Consider the following 22,939-nt stretch of genomic DNA (forward strand, 5'->3'; position numbering starts at 1 on the left):
GAACACTTCATCAGAGATGCAAGAAAGAAATAAAGTAGGGTGTGGTGAGATGGGGGGGGGGCGGGGAGTAAAAAAAAAAGGCTCAGTGTTGTAGCCATAAGGTCAGCTTTGCATACTCAGCTCTAAGTTGCTGGGAATCACAAGCAGGGAGAGTGTGTTTGCACACGAGACCTGCTTTTGGGTTTCCAAGAGGCAACTGGTTGGTCACTGTGAGAACAGGATGCTGAACCAAACGGGACTTTGGCCTGATACAGCAGGGCTTTTCTTATGTTCAAGATGGTGATATGGGTCACAGGCTAGGCTTTATTTTCTCAATGGGAAAAAACAGCCATTACTTCATCCTCCCAGAATCCTAGGTGTGTATAGCCTGGTATCATAGCACCTGGGACTTACACAGCATATGATCTCCATACTGGAAAAAAGTCTACAAGGTGATGTCATAGCTACAATATTGACCCTCGTTTCTGCACCTTTTACTTTACTCACCCCCACTATACTTTGTTTAACAGCTTGGTAGATGAAGAGCTCTGGAGAAAGCTTGCAACATTTCTATGACTTTTTGGTTGGTACTAATAGCTATAAAGACTTGGGATTGAACTGAAATACTTTTGGATGGAATACATGCTTTCTATCACTGAGACAGAGTCTCTCCTTAAAAATGATTTATAGTTATATCTTAAGTGACAGTGCAACATAGGGCATTTATGAATACAACAGAAAGCATGTATACTTAATTTCCATAATTCTCCTTTTGAGTGGGAACAACTGCAGGAAAGGGTATGTGTGCACTGATATGTAGCCAAGAAAATAATAATTACTGGCCTACCTGCGGATGCACACTCAATATTAGTAATTTATGGCATGCTGATGTTGTAAAAGTACCAAGACCTTCCCAATTTATGTAAGTTGGGATGAAATACAAGTGGTGTAAACGCCTACTGTAAATATTGTTCCAAGAGGAACTGAAAGGCTAAATACAATCTTTAAGCACTAGAGACCCACATTCCCATTGCAAGTGTGTCAGACGAGGGTAGCTAATGGAACTCCAACCTTTCCTGTCTAGCTCTGAGTTGGGGACAGGATGGGGTCATCAACTATAACTGTACTGAGTTTCAGAAACCTCAGCACAGTAACAGAAAAGATTGCCATCCTCTAACCAGCTCCAAGCTACAGGGTGAAATTAAGCTATTTTGGACACAGATGACAAAGGCACATCAAGAACCTGAACTGCTTGTCACCAGAATGCGTCCCATGTTTCTCTCCAAGTCAGGAGGAGAAAGTTGAGGCTAGCTGTTTGGCTGGTGCAGGTGCTTGCAGCATTGTATATTTACCCCATATGCAAGTCCTTATCGTTTCCTCTGACACAGTATAGTCACAAACCACAGTCAAAACAAACACCTCCTTGTAGGGAAGGGAAGCAAGAACTGCAGCTACAAACCACGCACACTGACCTAGGATTAAGTTCCAATAAACATAATGGAATTTATTTCCAAGCAAACATGTATTGGAGGGAAAGGGTTCTAACAAAAGTAAATTCTGAGTGGCTACCAAGGGCAGCCAACATTTTTGGTTCCATGCTGATCACTGCTGGTGCAAGCTTGTAACTGGTTATTTACAACCTCGTAATAAAATAAAATTACTACAAAATTTGCTCAGGGGAATTTATCCTCTAGATACAGAGTAACAATGATCTAGGCAAGTTCTGTCTCCCCTGCAGCCTACAGTACACCAGAAATATGTAACATCTTTATTGTAGCCATATTTACACTGCCCTTCTATTAAATTCCCAGGACAGTTTATATAAAAAGAAATACACATCTGGCTTCAATCTGCTCCTATTTTTCCTGCAACATTATACTGGACTGTAAATATCATTAGAAGAATACGTGTCAAGAAAAACTGATGGAGCTCTACCCAAAGCATTATAACTATATCTACTGCGAACATGCTGAATTAATTCAGTAGGACAAACTGTTTGGCCTCTGATGGGCCTACAAACTGTGCACCTCAGTGTATAGAGTCCCTCATAAGGACTCTGATTCATAGAAAGATTTAATCAACACAAGCTATAAAAAACCCTAAATATCCATTTACCTGATTTCATTCCTTCCATCTTTAGAGTTAACACACTTTGAGTTTTTTGTTGTGTGTTTGTGCCTCTCTCTAGTGGGCTACAAAGGTATGAACACAGTTCAAGCACACCTTCAATGACAGCTTCAGTACAGTGATACCTTGGGTTAAGAACTTAATTCGTTCTGGAGGTCCCATTGCTCGGTCCCAGCTCCTGCCAACCTAGCAGTTCAAAAGCACACAGTGCAAGTAGATAAATAGGTACCGTTCCGGCGGGAAGGTAAATGGCATTCCCGTGCGCTGCTCTGGTTCGCCAGAAGCGGCTTAGTCATGCTGGCCACATGACCCGGAAGCTGTACGCCGGCTCCCTTGGCCAGTAAAGCAAGATGAGCGCTGCAACCCCAGAGTCGTCCGTGACTGGACCTAACAGTCAGGGATCCCTTTACCTTTTACCTAAAAGTTTACAGGATCTTTGTAATAATCCCTATTTTGCAAATATTTAGGATGGTTAAGCAGATTATGAGTGTGCTGAAATGAGCACACAGAGGTAATTTCACCAATATATTAGCTCACCAAAATCCAAATTGCTTTTATCCCTGAACAAATGTTATGATAAACTTTTAAGCTTCCTTTCACATAGATGGGAAATCTTGCATCAAACAAAGGTACTTTTAACTATCTCACAGATTTTTCTTAAAACTATGGCTGAAAAGATGGGAAGAAGAAAGAATCAAAGGAGAGTCCAGAAGAAGCTGAGGCTCACCACAAAAGCCTCTAGTTTTATCTTCAAACATGATGGCACTGAAAAATAGGCAGGCTAAACATTTTATGTATAAATAAACAATATTATATTCTTGATTACAGTGGTACCACAGGTTACATACGCTTCAGGTTACATATGCTTCAGGTTACAGACTCCGCTAACCCAGAAATAGTACCTCGGGTTAAGAACTTTGCTTCAGGATGAGAACAGAAATCAGGTGGCGGCAGCAGCGGGAAGCCCCATTAGCTAAAGTGGTGCTTCAGGTTAAGAACAGTTTCAGGTTAAGAACGGACCTCTGGAACGAATTAAGTAGTTAACCCAAGGTACCACTGTAGTTTTCATTAAGAAGAATTGTATCTCACCTTATGATACGATTTAAAAACAAAAACAAAAGCAGACTAGTCATACTTATTACATTATAGTTGAATATTCAAGTTGTTTACTAAACGAAATATATAGTTTTTGTTTTGCCAGCCTTAAGAACTTAAAAACAGCCATATGCCAATTCAGAAATATCTGACTTTGCGCATATATATATGCAATCTCAGAGATTTGATTATTAATGAAAGCTTCAACAGTTGCAATCTAGCCAGCCATCTCAAAGTCAAAGGCTGCGATCCAGAACCTCAGATGCACAACAAGGTTCACATTGCCAATAATGGCAGATGGAGCTCTATGCAGCTCGTTCCCCTTTCACAGCTGGCAAAGGGGAAGTCCTTAAGCACACAGCTACCTAGATGGATCATATAACCAACTGGGCAGTAAGTGTGCCAGTTTATCCCAAACAAACAGAAATTTTCATTTTAAAAAAAATATATAGCATATCTCCCTAGGATATAAGCTTATTTAGGTAAAGCTCTGTTTAGTTTAACTAAATTTATAATTTTCTAAATTTGTTTTGGCATTGAACGCAGATAAATAACCCAGTTCTCAGGAGCACTTGACTGTATTCTACCCTAAACTGGTTTTCCCATGACACTTGCAACTACAGTGGTACCTCGGGTTACAGACACTTCAGGTTACAGACTCCACTAACTCAGAAATAGTACCTCGGGTTAAGAACTTTGCTTCAGGATGAGAACAGAAATCACGCGGTGGCGGCGCTGCAGCAGCGGGAGGCCCTATTAGCTAAAGTGGTACCTCAGGTTAAGAACAGTTTCAGGTTAAGAACAGACCTCCAGAACGAATTAAGTTCTTAACCCGAGGTACCACTGTAGAGTGAAATTTGGTGCAAGTGATGCAAGCCAACAAAACTCACATAAAAAGATCTGGAATTCACATGTGGTCAGAAAAATAGTCTATGTTGCAACCCTCAAAGCAATTATTCAAAAGTTCTGTCAGTGACTCCAACAGGACTACATCAAAGCTGCACCACTAACAGAAACTACCATATTTATTTTACCTTTCTTTTAGCAATTATTTCTCTTCACAATTTACTCACATACAAGTCATATTTTGAAAATTCAATTGAATTTAAAATATTTTAATGGAATGAAATTAGATCTATTATAGTTAATGTCAGTTATTAGAGGGTAGTTTATAGGAAAGTTTCAGGCTCAAAACATAATATTGTTGTTATTAATTAAATTTCTATACCACCTTTCATCAGAGGATCACAGGGCGGTTTACAATATAAAAACATACACATTTTTTATTTCCTTGAGGTCTATTAACACAAACAAAACACAAAGAAAAAAGAAAAAGTATGAGCATAACCTTCACAAGGTATCTTATAAGTATAACATTAAATCAGTTCTGCAAGGGACACAAATTACTTGCATAAAAATTGCTAGTGTAAATAGATGACATCTCCTACTTAAGACAAAAATCAGAACTCCCTAGAGAGAAAGAAAACAATTGCTTTAGGAACCCAAAGCAATTAATTGATTGGAAGGGTTGATAGGTAATCAATTTGTAACCTGAATGAGGAACAGAAAAATCTAGACCCATAGTAATGCTTGCTCAATTGTCAGTTTGATCATTCAAGTATTTAGAAATTTTTTAATTTAAGGATTAAAAATATGCAATCATTAAACTTCAGCAGTGCATAAAAATCTATTAAATTCATAAAATATAAAGCACTGAACTCATCAATATCTAACTTTAAAAATCCAATTTAAGAAATCCTCCAGTTAGCTGAATATTGGGTTGTTTGGATGAATACTAAGAAGGCAGAATCCCATAGGTTAAGTGGGAGGCAGGAAATGGTAGGTAGACACCAGCAGGGGGGTTGGAGTGGGCTAGTAAGATCAAAATTTCAGTTGTCCTGTTTATATGACAATATTACTTTGCTTTGAACTGCAGAGGGTAAGAATTCCCCCAGTTGTCTAGATTTCATGTGAATATGATAGCAAGCTTTTAAAAACAACAACACAGAGATAGATACCATATAACAAAGCAACTAGTCAGTTTGTTATAAAATTTTACCTTCTAAGAATTCCACAGCACAGGTTCTGTAGGTTAGTGATGAGGAATTTATAGCCTAGGAGGCGCCCAGAAAAAAATCAAGCTACCCTATGGTTATTGAAAGCCCACTTTTTGCTCTCTAGACCACTCCTCTGGAATTTCTTCCTCTTTGAGGGAAAAAAACATGTAACTGCTTGCTACATGGTGAGCCTTGGGGGAACAAACTTTGCAGTGGGCTAGTAGGGGCAGGGGAAGACGCCGTGAGGGAGGACAGAAAGTGGGAAAGAAAAAACAGAAATGGAGTGGGGAGGGGGAGAGAGAGAAAGCTGCAGAATCCTGCAAACTCCATCCACTTTAGCCCTGCCTACTGCTGGTGTCATACAGGCTCCCAACATACTATACCTGAGGAAAGGAGGACCACAACAGAAGAAAGGTTCTCCACCCTTGCTGGAGATAGGCAGTCACCTGCTGCTGGGATGCAAGCTCCATAACAAAGCAACTTGGAAGTGTGTGATAAATTTGGAACCTGATGACCCAGCTGGCTAACCATGTCCTTACAACCATTTTAAAAAGTCCCCAAGGGGCCAACGGGGGGGGGGAGTCCAACAAGGGGAGGTATTGCTGTCTGGGCAGCCCAGGATCTCCATACACACTACCTAGGCTTGTACCTTGGAGAGGACACTTCAGAGGCACACTCCTCTGTCTCGAGACAGATGGATGCTAACAACTCTATCACTGGTTTTTCTTACACCTATTCAGTTGCTGTTCGTGTATTTCAAATCCCAAATACAGTGGTACCTCGGGTTACATACACTTCAGGTTACACACGCTTCAGGTTATAGACTCCGCTAACCCAGAAATAGTGCTTCAGGTTAAGAACTTTGCTTCAGGATGAGAACAGAAATCATGCTGTGGCGGCGTGGCAGCAGCAGGAGGCCCCATTAGCTAAATGGTGCTTCAGGTTAAGAACAGTTTCAGGTTAAGTACGGACCTCCGGAACGAATTAAGTATTTAACCCGAGGTACCACTGTAGCAGCTGTTATATTCACCAAACACGTATCACTACCTGCAACTGTAACTTTATGACAGTAAGGGAGGGAAGAAACAGTGTTCCTCAACCAAAACAGCAATACAGGTGCCTGGTTGGAACCCTACTGGGCGCAACACATTCCTTACGCAGGCCTTCTAAATACCAAAATAGGGGAGGATGCTTAAGAGTCATGGTGGCTCCAACGTAAGGTTAACATATGGTTTCTGCTGAATTTTGAGGGCGATAGCATCTATTTTCACCAACTATTAGTGTTCAGTAAATTGTTTCAGATTAGGAAAGTCATTTTATTCAGGATTTTTTAAGAGCTTGTACTTTTTAAAAACTAAAATAAAATATTAACAACCTATGTCAAAATTGGCACTATGGTTGCTTATAAAACAGTAGCAATGTGTCAGAGCCACAGGCAAGAGAACAAACTTGGGAAGATTCAACAGTTTTGGAAAAGTGGTTTCTAAAAAGGACTGCCTTACCAAAAAATCAATACACTTCTCCCATAGGTTCATGATGCAAAATTCTATAATCAAGGCTTGTAGATTTGTAATTATGGTATGTCAGCTACATTTAAACAAGAGTGTTAAAAGATTGTTAAAGTTAAACTAACACAATTGCAATGTGAATTGTCTTAGTCTCATTCTAATCTACTGGTGTCACTTTCATTTAATCAGAGGGAAACTATGGGCAAATGTCAGTGCTATTTTCACATGCCCCAACATACTGTGTTCACAGCAGTTTTTAAAGCCACTACAATTTCAAAACAGCTAAAGAATAACCATTTCGGAAAATTCATTTATTTGCACATATATTGCTTAAGCTTGAATTTAGCTAAGGCAGATTCAAATAGAGTCAACAGCTTTTATGTCAGCCTAGCAAAAATATTACAATAATTGCAGTTACTGTACATAGGTAACTTTTAACAAAGGCTAGCTATGAGACTTATGAAGACAATCTGTGAATATATGTCTCAATCACAATTTAGCATCTGCATACTAGAGGTTCAAGTGCCCCTTCAATGACAATAATGTAATATCTGGTTCAGATATGGGTGAAGGATAACTTTGTGGCTGCTGTACTGAAATTTACCCTTTACGCACACAAAAACACCTGAAGTATGTGTGCAATCTAGCACTGTGGAAGAACACACAGAGACTTCTAAAAGTGAATGAAATCAAATTTAAACTAGTTATTTTTAAAATGTTTGTTAAATTTTAGGAGGGGTGCTAGCTCTACTGATGTTTGCCACTTGGTTGCATGTGTGTTTTAAAGACAGACAAGTACTAGAGAGATGGCAAGAGTACACTCAGCCTCAAGCTCACCAAGGCCTTTATTATTTTTTAACACTAATAGGGTGGCAAAGTGCCCCACATACTCCACATCCAGAGATTAGGCAGCCCTTGCCAGCAGACTCACAATCTAATAGACATGATACAAAAAGATAAGGGAATGAAAAAGCAAGCAAGCATTGGAGCAGGTGCTCTTTCACTAGCTGATGGATGGAACCAGGTTCGTATGCCCCTTACCATGATGATCTCCTGAAAGAGGGCATAGCCTCCCAGTAGCCCGTAGGTCATCTGGCTGGTGGCAGAGGCCAGACTGTACCTCCCTTCGGCTCAGTACTCCCAGGTAACTGGTGGTTGAAACTCAGTGCTCTTTCACACAATGAGAAATAGCAAGTTCTCTGTTGTTGCTTCTACTCTGGCAGATAATCGCCAAAAGCGAATGTAGCGTTGCCACTGACACCTCTTAGACTACATAATTGTCCGAGCTGAAGATCGCCATAATGTGCTCCTTACCAGAGCTATGACGAGTGACAACAACCGCTGGAAAGATCACTGATTAATATGTTCCACGATGGCTATCAAGATTATACCTTAATGCAGGCTTCAAGGAAGGAAACCAAGGCACAAAATGAACACTCAAGCCCTTCAAGATCCTATTAAGCGGGATTGCCTCCAAATGACTCTTAAGGACCATCTGCTTTTGGAGTTCCCTGAGGAACTCCAAGGAACACTGGACCAAGTTAAAACATCCATTATTGCTGCCTGCAAACAAACTATTGGATACCAAACCAGGAAACACCAGGACTGGTTTGATGAAAATGATAGTGAGATTGAGACTGAACACATTATTGAAAAGAAAAGGAAGGCCTCTCAGATCTAGCAAAGAGATAGAAACTGCACCACTAAGAAAAAATCCTATGCCAACATTAAGGCTGAGGTTCAAAGAAGAACCAGAGAGCTAAAGAACACCTGGTGGATAAAAAAAAGCTCAAGAGACCAGCACTTAACTGACACTCATGATACACATAGTTTCTTTAAAGCCACAAAGACCATCTACGGGCCAATAAATCATGGCATATGCCCCCTACGCTCAACAGACAGTACCACACTTCTAAAAGATAAAGAAGCTATTGCACTGCGCTGGAAAGAACATTACAAACATCTCCTTAACTTCTCACAAATTCCGAAAAAACAAATTAGAGATGAGCTTGCAGTATCTCCAAATCTGAGAGTTGTGTACAGGTATTAACCAAATGAAAAACAACAAAGCCAGTGGACCTTATGGAATACCTGCCGAAGTCTTTAAAGTGGGTGGAATTGAACTTACACAACAACTTCACAAGCTCATCAAAAAAATCTGGGAGAAAGAGGAGATTCCAGCAGACTTTAGGGATGCCAAAATTATCAACCTTTTTTAAAAAAGGTGACAGAATGGATTGTGGAAACTATTGAGGCATCTCTTTATTAGCTGCAACCAGAAAAATTCTTGCAAAGATCTTAGCAAATAGTCTCCTAACTATATCTGAGGCTATCCTTCCTGGATCCCAAAATGGTTTTCAACCTTCTAGGGGGACAGTGGATATGATTTTCACTGCTCGACTGTTCAAGAAAAATGCAGAGAGCAAAACCATCCCCTGTATATAGCATTTATTGACCTAAGGCCTTCAACACTGTAAATCATAACACCCTGTGGACTGTCCTTCTGAAAATCAGCTGCCTAGATAAATTTGTAAACAACCTTCGCTCCTCCATGATAATATGACAGCAACAATTGCAGATAACAATGGCTATCAAAGCAAACGATTCACAGTGGGATCAGGTATTAAACAGGGTTGCGTTATTGCCCCAACTCTATTATTTTCATAGCCATGATCCTACACATTGTTGAAGGGAAACTCCCCACTGGGGTAGAAATCAGGTATCAAACAGATGGAAAGCTGTTTAGGCTGAAAGCAAAGAGTAAGGTCACCATAACTTCCATCATAGAGCTTCAGTATGCTGATGACAATGTAGTGTGGGCACACTCAGATTATGACCTCCAAACCATCCTAAATATCTTTGCAGCAGCTTACGAAAAACTTGGTCTATTGCTTAACATCCAAAAAACCAAAGTGCTGCACCAACAAACACAAAACAACCCCTCTGCAGCACCACAAATCCAACTCAATGGTGTAACGTTGGAAAGTGCTGATCACTTCTCCTACCTGGGCAGCTATTTTTCCACAAGGACCGACATTGATGCCAAAATCCAGCATCACCTGAGCTCTGCAAGTGCAGCTTTCTTCCAATTGCAGAGTGTTTGAGGACCGGGACATTCACAGGGAAATCAAAATGCTTGTTTACAAATCTATTGTACTACCAACCTTACTGGAAGCTTGTGAAACAAGGACCACTTATAAATACCATCTCCAACTCCTCAAAAGATTCCATCAACGGTGTCTCTGAAAATTTTTACACATCACTTGGGAAGACAGGCAAACTAATGCCAGTGTGCTGGAAGAAGCAAAGATCACCATTGTTGAAGCAATGATTCTGCAACATCAACTTCGTTGAACTGGTCAAGTTGTTCAGATGCCTGATTATCATCATCCAAAGCAACTACTCTATTCTGAACTTCAAAATGGAAAGCGTAATGCTGGTGGTCAACAAAAGAGGTTTAAAGACTCTCTCAAGGCAAATCTTAAAAAATGTAGCATAAACGCCGACAACTGGGAAACACAGGCTCAACTCCAACTCAGGACGAAAGGGAGAAACGTGCCAAGAGGAAGGCACGTTTGGCAAACCTTCACCATGATCTACTCTCGTCTGGAAACTTATGTCCCCACCATGAAAAGACATGTGGATCCAGAATTGGCCTCCACAGTCACTTACGGACTTACTGTTAAGACCGTGTTCATGGAAGCCAATCTTACTCAGCTACAAGTGATCGCCAAAGAAGAAGGTGGCTACCTTTTCCTTCCTTGAAAAGTACATAAATCTGAAGGTGAGTGTTGGAAGAGTGGCACTCATTCCTATTTCCTCTTTCAGCTCTGTGTTTCTTAAGGTTCTTATTGGCAACTCAAGACTCAGGGGGTGGGGGGAAGAGGACAGAATATGAGAGAGAAGTTCATCATGTGAACACTCACAAATACTCCCCAAGCCAGTAAAGTGGAAGCCCTTTCAGTTGCCTAATTTTTCATATGTCCCCACCCTACTTTCCACCATCAGATTGCAGATGACTACTGTCTCCACTGACTGAAAAGTAGAAATCACAGATATGGTGCTTTTCAGCACTGTCAAGGTACAAAATAATGAATCCAATGCACCTCAAATCAACCCTCAAATTGAAATATGTGTTCTGTGATTTGCGGTGGTGGTTTTATTGTCACCCTATACAGGGAACTTGAATATACTGAAGAATGCTTAATAAGATCTAAAGCCCACCTTAAAACAAAAACCAGGAGTGACTGAATTTTCAAAAATCAATACTTTAAACAACTCATATTTTAATACCATGCATTTTTATTAGATATGCAAGAACTATCAGAAGTTCTCAGACTGAACTTGCAAATCCTATTTACACTTACTTTGAAGTGAACCACCAGGGGATTTAATTCCAAGTAGTTATGAATAGAACTGCACTACTCAAAATGTTTCAAAATTCAATCATTGTCCCATCAGACACACAAACTCTGGAGCATTAAGCAAATTACTTAGCCACTTTTTACCAGTCTAGAAAAAGAACTGTGAACTAATACCAGCTTCTCAAATTAGTTTTGTGAAGATCATGAAAACTTTTAAAAATACAATTAAAAATACATTTTTAATGCAAAGCTATTATTGATGTATTTTATGTTAAAGCAATACATAAGTTTAGATTTGATATGAAAATAAATATTGCATTTATTTCAATTTTGCTGATCTCATCAGAAAATAAAAGTGTGGAGGCTGGACCTGGTCACATATCAGGCAGCTTACTTTATACAGTAGGCCACATTCCAGTCATGCAGAAGTCAGGTTTCTACCAACCCTCCCATCTCCTCATCCAAGCAAGCAAGAAGCGATCACAATACAAGGACATATTTCAGTCAAGCAAAAGCACTTAAAGAGAGTAGAGAGCAGGGTGGTAAAGTGTGTGGGGCTACAGAAAATGCTAAAGGGATGGAGGACCACAGTCACACACAGAGAGAGACCCAAGCCCAAGGTTCTTCACCCTTATCTTAACAGTATCTTGAAGGGAGAGGAGAGTACAGTGTATGTGCTCCATGAGGAGAAAAACCTCTGGCTCCTAAACTACACAGGAAGGTAAGAAAAAAGAACATATATTCACTGTTCACACCCTACTACTCCTATTCCTACTGTATATAAGGCACTCAGGTTTGAGACCAGTATTATGTAGGACAGTGGACAAAGGTTTCAGGATGGTTGGATTAAAAAAAAATGTCCTAAGCCATATCTTCATCCCACCCTTGTGGGATGAAGACAGCATTATAAGGCTCCTATTTCAGGCTAGTTGGCATCCCAATGAAGAACATTCCTGTCAAGGGCTGGGGTTAACTTTTTGCTGCAGGTCTCCACTTGTAATTTTATCAGACACAATATGTTAAATAAACACTTTGCTCAGAAATTAGAAGCCCAGTTCACAACCTGTTGCCATTCTAAAAAGAGTGTCAAATAAGTATTTTAAAATCAAAACAAAAAACTTTTCTGGATTTGGCCTAAGTTTAATATAATGTTCTGAAGCTCTGGGTTTCTGAAATAAAGGATATATATTATATTCTAATAGGTCTCAAATTCTATTGTTAAATAAAAGGACATGTGGCAATCTTAACAGAATGCTAGCTGTTCTCTTGCTCTCAAAGCTACTTGAGCAGCATCAAGTTGGTTTAGTGGAGACAGGTACATTTTCACAGGTACTTGTGATAGCAGACTGGCCATTGGGTTTTACATAAACATTTTAATTACATGACTGGGTCCAAGCCAGTCTTCAGAAAGTTGACTCAAACTGGAAACAAAGTCTGAGCCAAAGGTAGAGAGATCTGCATGAGTCAAGAGCTTAATCAGTGTCTCCCACATTTCAGAATTGTGTTTATTAGATTAAAATCTCAAGAACTGACCCACCCACCCAATTGCTAGCATACAAAAGAAGTTGCAGCCAGTGATTTCTGTTCTTTGCCACTGAGATTAGGGTTTCAAAAACAGTGAATGTTCATTACTTTTCTATGAAGTTGTGATACTCTGAATGGGAAGACAGGACATTGCCTCTTGTCAAATTCCCCCAGTATTTACCTAGACACATGCAATCAATATTAATCTAGACTAGTATTAGTCTAGATTGATTAATATTAATATTAACCAATACTAATATTAATCAATCTAGACTAATAGCCCTATAATAAATCTACCTACCTATCAATGTATCCATCAGGATAGATCCAATTCACACATGCATCACTAGATAATATATAAATGATACCTTGATGCTACAATGATATAGGACTATGTAAGTAAAAAGTCATTAGAAAAGAAGGAATGTTTGCCACATGATGTAGTGATTGTGAGCAAGAATCAGGGGTGGATGGCCATTATACCATGTTAAGTAATCCAGATCAAGATGTGCATTCTTAAGCATTCCTTGCAAGCACTCTAGTGTTCTTGGACAACACCCTTCTTTAACCCTGATTACTCACCTTGAGGTAACTTGTGCCCTTTGATTCATCTACACAACCATTAACCCAATTTAAATCATCCATCTTTAAGAAATATACTGTAGTTCATTTTGTTTTGTTTTGAAATAAAAGCACTTGGACCATTCTTTCAGTTAAAATCTGCACACTATACTGCTGACAACATTTGGTATCTGGCCACACTGAGAAGTGCTTTTAAATACTCATTGTGCTGCGTCTCTTAAGAGATATGCATTTAAGGCAGTGCTTCATTTCTAAACTGCCAGGAATCAAAATTGCTTGGAAGCCACAGACTGACCTAGAGTCCATATCGCCTAATCCTACACACCTGCAGGATTATGTGTATGAGGGGGGGGAGGGGGGGAAAGAAACAACAACTCATAAGCTAAGTGCCATTACTGTTTATCCTACGTTAAGAACCTTACTCCTGGGGCTGAGCCTTAAGCTCAAGACCAATACTGAGAAAGAGGGCAGTGGAGTAGAATGGCCAAAGCCAGATTTCCCATAAGCATGTGGTTGGCCACTGTGGGAACAGGGTGCTGGACTAGATGGGCCACTGGCCTGATCCAGTGGGGCTCTTGTGTTATTATGGAGTGATGCAGGTTCCGTCATCTGAAGGCAGCCCTGTTCAGGGAAGATTTTTAATGTTTGGTGTTTCATCGTGTTTTTAATATTCTGTTGAGAGCTGCCCAGAGTGGCTGGGGAAACCTAGCCAGATGGGCGGGGTATAAATATATTATTATTATTATTATTATTATTATTATTATTATTATTATTATTATTATTATTATTATTATTATTATTATTATTATTATTATTATCCCACCCAGCCCACTGGATGGTCACTCCCCGCCTAACCCACCTCACAAGGCCGTTGCGCGGATCAAACAGACCGAGGACGTTGCTCTTCCGGGTTCCTTGGATGAAGAACGAAATATCACATACGCACACTTTCTCTCTCACACACAGACCCCTTTACAGGTCTATACAGCACTGGCCTTGCACTAACGTCCATCACCTAGGCGCTCCCTCAGGGACGTGCGCCTCCTCCGCCACTCACCCCACCTCAGCCGCTCAGCCTTTGGCCAAAGGCAACTGACCACCCGGTCCCAGGCTCCACAGACCCGGCCCGCTGTGGGACGCGCCAGGTGGCCGAGGCCCAGACCCTCGCATACTCACCGCTTCACTACGCCCGTTTTAATTTTGATCTGCCGGACGCGAGGGTCTGCCATGGCGCGAGCTCTGTGGGTGGTGGAGGCGGCGGCGGCGGTAGCGACGGCGGCGGTTGGCAGGGGCGGGAGCGGCACGCCAAACGAAAAAACAACAACGGCTACGCAGCGGGGCCAGCGGATCGCGCAATAAGTACGCATGCGCGAAACGCCGCCTCGCTCCCGACGTAAACTCCGCCCCGTAGTGGACTGTACCATTAGGGTGTATAGGGGGGAGAGGGGACAGTTAAAGGACGGGTTCATAATTTAGGGCGGGAAATAAGTGGAGCTGTTTCGCTGCTTGAAGTCCTGTCATGTCCATAGATGAGGAAAGAGGCTATAATCTCTGGTTTTTTCCGCCACAAATTTGCTATGGCAGTTTGCTATGGCTGGAGGAGAAGGAGCGTTATTCAGCGCGTGCCTGAAAGGCCACCTCACGGTACAAAGTCCCCATACAAACGTAGCTCTTTCCCTTGTTTTTTCTCTTGTTTTCCGTTATGCTTTGTGATGTTCTGACGTTAATAACCTTATCGCCGCCCACAGTGAGGGTTCTGACACACCACGTTAAAAAAAAAAGTTCATAAGTTAATTGTAGTAGTATTAATAAAATAATGCGGAGCTCTACTTCCATAATATAAGTAGACACCCAGGATTTAAGAGAGAACCCAGCTTCAATTCCAAAAGCGTAAGTTCGTTCCTTACCAGGATCCAAAATGCTTCAGGTGTACTGTTGTTGCTCAGGGGTATTTTTTCCAAATTCTCAAAGCTACATTCATACAAATAGTTACTTCAGTTTAGAAACCCACTGCAAGTTCCTTAAGACTTTAATTCCTGGACAATTCACACTGAAATTGTGTGAGTCACTAGTAGGCCTCACACAATGCAATCCTGTGTATGTTTACTTGGAAGTAACTCCTACTATGTTCAGTAAAACTAGCTCCCAGGTAATGTGTGTAGGATTGCAACTATGCTAAGCATTCCTGTACAGTACTCTGCTAATGTGGGAGCCAACTTATCCTGTTGCATGTTGGCACAAACAGGGTTGCACAATACAGTACTGTACCTTGAATGAATGAGGCAACAGGTATCCATTCATAAGAAACTCTATCTGTAGTGACCTCTGCTTACAAAAGCCACCACTTTGTGTTTGGAAATGATATTTCCAGCTTATACCTTTCCTGTGCTCACAATAGGCTGAGGCCATCTTTAATGGGGAGGAATACAGGATGGCATTCTGATGGCACCAGTATTGTGTGAAAGCTGGAAAAAGGTGAGCCCCACTTTCACAACAAACCCCCATCTAGAAGTACCCCAAGAGTCCATCAAATGTCCAGAGAGGTATCAGTAAAGCTGATGCCTCAGTAAGAAGAAAATGTAGAAGATTTATTATTAAAATGCCTGAGAAGGGCTTTAAAGTGAAAATGAACAGACATGTAGGACTCCTGTTTACAGAGGAACTCCTGTTTGAAGAGGAGCAAAACAGGATTACTTGTGTGACTTGGCTGGGTGCCTTACATGAAAGCAGTTGGCCAGATGTAGTTTAGATTTAAGATTTGCAAGCATGGTGTGTAAAACTTCCTCGTGTTTATATTCTGGGGGAGGAAAATTGTAAGAACATAAGAGGAGACCTGCTGGATCAGACGAAACCATATTTAGTACAGTAGGGATAACTAACAAGTTGCCCTTCAGATGTCATTGAACTCAGCTCTCATCAGCCCCAGCCAATATAGCCAATCATCAGGGATGATTGGGGTTACAGTCCAACTACTTCTGGAAGTCATTGCACTGGCTGCCCCTGTAGTACATCATCATTTTTTCCCAGAGGAATCAACCAGATGCCTCTAGGAAGTCCACAAACAGGACACCATCGTCATCATTATGTCATTTTGCTCACATAGTGATCCAAAGTGACTTGCATTAAAAACAATTAAGAACAACTATGAAAGCCTAAAAGCACAGCTATACAAATAAAAGGCAGGATTTCAAATCCCACCTAAGTAAAACAGGCCACAATGTTGCCCTTCAAATTAAGGACCAAAGGTCCATGTAAAGAGAAAAGGTTTGGGCCAGTGCCTAAAACTAGATTACTATGGTGCCAGGTATGCCTCCATGGGGAAAGCTTCCCATAAGCGTAAGGCCACCACTGAAAAGGACATGAGGGCAAGAGTCTTTCACCTTGTTGTTCAGAACCATGCTACTTCTGTTCTTGGAGCATTAATGACTAAGATCCATTGATAACTTTATATTCCATGAATTTGCTTAATTCTCTGCTTTACAGTATTGTTGTAACAAATGCTTTGAATATTCTAAAACAGGCATGGCCAGACTTCAGGCTTACGGGATATACCTTTCTTTCTTTCTTTCTTTCTTTCTTTCTTTCTTTCTTTCTTTCTTTCTTTCACTGGTTCTAACTGGAATCAAGTGCAAAATGGTGGCAGGAAGCTATTTATTTATTTTTAAAGTATATATTGTCTTTCATCCTCCCAAGCAGTTTAACTACCGACCACACTCCACAAAGTGTATACTGGAGTACCTGTATATAAAAGTACAAATCTGTAACTTAATACTGAACTACAAATCAAGGATTCCGCTAGCCTAAAATGGGGGGGGGGGGGCTTTTGGTTGTTGCTTTTCTTAAATGATTGGAAGTCAGAAGCCATTGTCAATCTACTGTAAATTATCCAGTGATCTACCAGTAGACTCCAATCTACCTCCTTCTCACCCTTGCTCTGAAGCAGTATAAAACTGCTACATATTACTTACCTGCCTATCCTGTATAACAATTTGGAACCATCATGATTGTGAAACCTGCACAGCATCACAGTTTGTACCTTCCAGTCTTTTCCATCTATATTGAAATTATGTTCACCTTTTCTCTGCCTTTCTTTCACCGCTCAGTCAGAGCTTTCCTTACAGAAACATCTAGGTCAGTAATCATGGAAACATTACACTAACATACTCCTTAATATATTATTTTCTCAGTGGCAACAAGACAAAATGACAGTATAGTCTAGTATTCCTCTACTTTGCCAGAAATCTTCCACTGAATTAAAACCTGCATTCTGAAAACAGTCATAAGAACATTAAAAGAGCCCTGCCTATCTAGTATAGCAGGGGTAGCCAATAAGCACTCACACTGATTAGCATACAGATAGGTAGCCGTGTTGGTCTGCCATAGTCAAAATAAAAAAATTCCTTCCAGTAGCACCTTAAAGACCAACTAAGTTAGTTCTTGGTATGAGCTTTCGTGTGCATGCACACTTCTTCAGATACCAATCGTATCTGAAGAAGTGTGTATGCACACGAAAGCTCATACCAAGAACTAACTTAGTTGGTCTTTAAGGTGCTACTGGAAGGAATTTTTTTATTTTGACTGATTAGCATATAACACTAAACCATCACCATGGTTTAGCTAGCATAATAAGTGAACACAGCCCAGCAGCTTCATATGATTCATTTACTGCCAACAAACCATGATCTGTAGTCATGGTTTGTTGTTGGCTTATGAACCTTGATTTGTTTTAAATATAGCTTTGTATTATGTTTGAAGCCAGTAACCTTCCTTTACCATGGTGTGTTTGACCACCCCACTACAAATGCTCACCAAACATACAGGTACTGTAATGAGTAGCTGGAAAATAAGGTAAACTTTGGAAAAGCAACTTGTACAACTTAAATAAACCACAGCTTGGTGTTAGGTGTGAACCAAGCCAATGAAAGAGAGAAGATCAAACTACTAAAGACTTCCCTGGCAGTATGAAAGACCAGCATAGAATGGCAGCTGTATCCCTTGCTGAAGCATTGGAACAAGTTTTAACCAAGGGTGGGAACTGTAAAAGGAATCTATTCTGGCTCAAGGAAAGCATGTGAAGAAGTTGTGAAAGTAAGAACTTTCCTGAAATCTCAGCTCACCTCCCATGTGGTTCTGTGTTAAATATAGAGATGAAGAGATACAATTACACAAGGTCACTGGAAGCCTACTATGAACTACTCTTTACTGAATCAAAGTACAGTGTGATAAATTTACAGCTTGCCTCTAAATACAACCTATGGCCACTTGTACTGGATAACAGAAGTTACGATGCAGGTGTCAGGTTCCTGCCCTCCCATGCACTTTAAATGTATTAGTTATGATGGGTTATTGTAGGGTCAGATATGCTATGGTTTATCTATGAGAATTTAAAAAACAACAACATGATGTGTTCAGACCTTCAGGGCTATGTACAAGTCATCCATCAAAGGGAAAATTGAAAGTGAAATAAAGTCACACATCCTTTGTGGCTATTGTTGTTTCTTTGTTTTTTACTTTTCCTTTCGCTTCTTGTTCACATGCAGCAGATAAAGTTATTCCCAAGTCTCACTTCCTCCTTGGCTCCTCCTTTCCCAAATACCCCTTCTCTCCTGTTTCTCTTTCTATTCATGCTCTAGTAACTACACCCATATTCCCTGATAGTGCTGGCTTCTCTGCACTTTGCTTGCTTTCTGCCCCTTTGTTCTACTCCCACCATCTACCCTCCTCTCAATTTTTTATCTCCCCTGCTTTCTGGGACCTCTTTTCACTCTCCACCCCAGATCTTGTCCCCTTTGTTGGTATCAGGTTGTTGTTTTTAAGTGTATAGTCATGGAATACTTGAGATATTAATGAATGACGCTTACAAATTAATTAGGAATTGTGTATAATATTTATTTTAAGCTTATGTCACTTGCAGAACAAAACAAAATATGTATTCTCCAACTTCTGCTTTGGTAATTAGAATATTCATAGGCAACACATGGGGCAGCCAGATTTTAGCTTTCCTCCAGATGAACGTTTATGTAGGCATTTAGGGGGCAATCATATTTCAAGATCCACTGGGATAAACCAATGAGGATGCAGCATTATAGTGGATCTCCGGCTCAGCTGAGCTCAGCAAACTTCATATTGCCTGCCCTGGCTCAGCCAAAAATATCCCAGCATAACTTCCTCAGGTGGCTGAACTAAATCTGTCAAGGCTGATGTATCCTATGTCCATTCAATTTTGTCATGTGACCTGGCACTCGGGCATAGAACACTATTTTAAAGGCTTAGTTTTCCTCTTCCAGGCTTAGGCAGAGCAGCAGCCCCCCCCCCCACACTTAATGGGGTTTGGCTCTGGTGTAACTTTACCCTGGCTTGCTTTACGCCAGCTTCTTGTGCCTAAGATAGCTCCCCAGGCCTCCATAACTGTCGGGTGCTCCTTTGAACACTTGGTTTGTAACGTATTCTTAGCCATTTTAATTAATGTTTCCCGTAGTGTGTTTTGGGAATTTTGTAGGGAAGCTATTCAAAGGGAAGCTAGTATATACAGTAAACAGATCAGAAGCCAGTTCAGCTCCAATACTTAATTCAGCTTAGTTAACTGAAATATGAGTACTTTTCAGTATAAATGTGTTCTAGGTTGGACGGCTTACATTTTTTGTTGAAAGTGCTTGCTAAAAGGCTTCCCCCTCTCCAGCTCCCACTACCAACAAGACATTGCAAGGAAAATTTGGAAAGGAAGAAATCACATCCAGAATAATTTTTTATTTTAATGTTTATTCATGGTATACTTTAAATGCCTGTGACATTTATCAATGCCACAAGCACAAATTATGAATTATGAATTATGTATAGCTTTTATTTAAAGCTTATGTGATTTACACTGGAACCCTATACATATTTTCTCAAAAGGAAGGCTGTGTATACATTGTTTATTCTGGCTCCAGTACACTCCCACCACTGATGTTTGAAACCATAATGCTAGCCACAATCCTAATTTGTCTTGTAGTTCCTTGAGAAATGCTGACTTTTAATGTATTTTCCCTTGAACCAGCTTTTTACGGATTTGAACATGTAAGCTACATTCATTTTGCAGCTTAGCTGAGGTGTGTACATTTGGGACAGCCATTATGCATGCACAGATAACAGTTCCATGAACAGAAGTTCAGGAGGGCTTGAAGGTGCAGGGAACCCAAATAGGGAGTGTATATCAGATGATATGGCATGAGTTGGGAGTATCTCCTATTCAAAGGGGGGAAAGACTTCTGGCTACACATCAGGAACTATTTTTGGCCTGCAAACCACAAAGTTTGGTGTATAGCTGATTTCCAGGGAATTCAGGTGTCCTTTAGACACTTTCACAGCCTGTCCATGAGCAGCTAATGTACAGGTGGGAGAACATTTAAATGACACAACTACAAAGATGGAGCCAATCGTGTGAGTCTTTTTAATGGAATTGACAATGCTCCTGGCATGTGTGTGTGCACGCACGCACGCACGCACGCCACTTCCAAGGAAAAGACCATTGCACTTGACCCCTGCCCGCAAGATGAATCATATAAGCCTTAACTCAGTCACAAAGGAGTGGATCACAAATAGGCATCTCCCCCATGGTTAGGGGGACATATAAAAGAACATCTAAATTGGCTTCAATCTAAGTTTTTATCTGTAGCATCAGGCTGCATATGTATATTACCGGTAAGTTATGCCTGTGTTAAAAGACTGGTGATATTTTTGCCCTTTCAATGAATGTGGGTATAAAGGATCAACATTATTGTTTCCTAGCACGTTTCCAGTTGAGACAAACCCTTAGAAGAGGGTGCAGGGTAGCACGAGAGAATGGGATTTATGCACACCCATTAAGGAGCAAATGCATCCCTTTGTGGATGATTTACAAAGGGGCCCTACTCACAGATGAAGGGAGATCTGATATAACAATTCATTGTTCTGACACACATTGCAATCATGATGTGCAGTTTTTAATGTATCATGTTACATTAAGCTTAGCCCATGGTCTAATACCGTGTAACATAAATTTCTGTAAAGGGAGAAACATAACATGATGCTGTCTTATAAAAGACACACACTATTTTTTCAGTTCACATCCCTTTTCTCCATGAATGCCCAATCTGAAAATCAAGGTGACAGACAAAAGTGGAGTGAATGAGCATCCACAAACCAGCATATTTTTCTTGGGTAGTTTTGCTCATTCTCACCTGTAGTCAATGACTCCAGTCAGTTTTTATGTTGCAATGCATGAGCAAAGTTGATGGACATATTTTTTGGTCACCCCTAGTTAGATTTTATTCAGGGTCAACCAAGAGGAACCTAACAAGGATTAAGACTGTAAAATACACTGGAATTAATCTCAGAAGTGTTTGCTCCACAATGCAGAAATGTATATTTCTAGAGAAGTTGCACCCTTTTTTTAAGATTATGCCTTTTGTTCTTATAACAGATGTTTTGCATAGTATTTTAAATCCTTTCCAAAGTACAAAAGTTTTAAAGATGTGGCAGAGCTAAAAGTGGCACTCTGACCCCTGAAACACCATTAGAGTGACATTAGAATAAAAATCTGTGTGATAATTGGGTAAAGTGAGATGGCAATAGGGTTGAATTTTTTTTAAGCCATAAATCCCACCCAAATTACTGCATAATAAAGGAGACAGCCTATTCTATGGATGTTTTAAGTCAGACTACATGAATAGGAGAAGGAAGGCGCTGAGGTCAGACCTTGGGGTGAGCGCTGCTCTATAGGGCAGCTGTGTCCTACAACATTGTTTTAGGACAAAAATTGCTTTGCTAAAATGGCTCCTCATTCTGGCCTCAGGATGCCTCATCATAAGCTGCTCAATCTTATTCCCCTTTAGCTGACAAAAGATTTCCTGCATTGCAGGGGGTTGGACTAGATGACCCTCGAGATCCCTTCCAACTCTACAATTCTCTGGTTTCATGGGGGTGGCAATGAAGGAGGTAAAGAGTGGCATAGAGAGAGAGAATGGAGTGGCACGCTGCCTGCCACTGGTTATAGATCCACCAACTGCCAGTGTGCAACCTCCAACACTTTACACCGTAAGAATTTTGGCCTTCAACAGGTAAAATAGATCCTTCATATCTGTTCAAGAGAGTAAACACGGAACCAACAAATACGTGGTTATAAATCCAAAGTGCGGGTGGAAGAGAGGGGTTCTTGCTGGACACCCAGATTCACTAGCCTGCCAGCAGATACATTTATATTTTCTCTAAACTCCTTATGAAGTGTGTTTAACTATCCTGATCCCTCCATGGATTCTATCCAATCTCCTGTCCTAGAAGTGACACACATCAGAACTGGTGTGTTTTATCAGTATTAGTTTACAGGTACTCACTTTTTCTAAGGGTTCCGTTTGGCATGAACAGGTGGGAGATAGCACACCAACTATGACTGTGGCCTCATTATACTGATGATAAACAAGTTTGGGCAATTTGAAGGCAGTGGAACTAGCGCCTAAATCCTAAAGACCCATGTCTTCATATACTGGTCAGTAATATGATTATAAGATCTTCACGCTGCTAACATAACAATTTTTGTGATGATCCCTGGCATGGCTATTCGTATCCTTCAGCTTATACACTCATTTGCTGGCACAACAACTCTTAGAATCAACATACAGTGGTACCTTGGTTCCCAAACTTGTCAAACAATTGTCGGACAAATCATCTCCCGCAAATCAATGCCGCA

General features: G+C 40.5%; 1 protein-coding gene and 1 long non-coding RNA gene across 2 annotated transcripts in view; one reads left to right on the top strand and one right to left on the bottom strand.

Annotated features, from left to right (window-relative positions):
* Nucleotides 1-14,675, bottom strand: part of TBCA (tubulin folding cofactor A) — a 31,530-nt gene extending 16,855 nt beyond the window's left edge. The window contains exon 1 of the mRNA XM_081213256.1: nt 14,413-14,675. Coding sequence (XP_081069382.1) covers nt 14,413-14,660 — 248 coding nt within the window. The 5' untranslated portion in view covers nt 14,661-14,675. The remainder of the gene's footprint in view (nt 1-14,412) is intronic.
* Nucleotides 14,676-14,807: 132 nt separating this feature from the next.
* LOC308597425 lies at nt 14,808-19,208 on the top strand. The gene is made up of 3 exons (XR_014012970.1): nt 14,808-14,901; nt 15,635-15,711; nt 18,140-19,208. It is a non-coding gene; the product is annotated as an uncharacterized lncRNA (long non-coding RNA).
* Nucleotides 19,209-22,939: the final 3,731 nt, after the last annotated feature.

Source organism: Podarcis bocagei, assembly GCF_964188305.1.
Source record: "Podarcis bocagei genome assembly, chromosome: 11".
NCBI classification, from domain to species: Eukaryota; Metazoa; Chordata; class Lepidosauria; order Squamata; family Lacertidae; genus Podarcis; species Podarcis bocagei.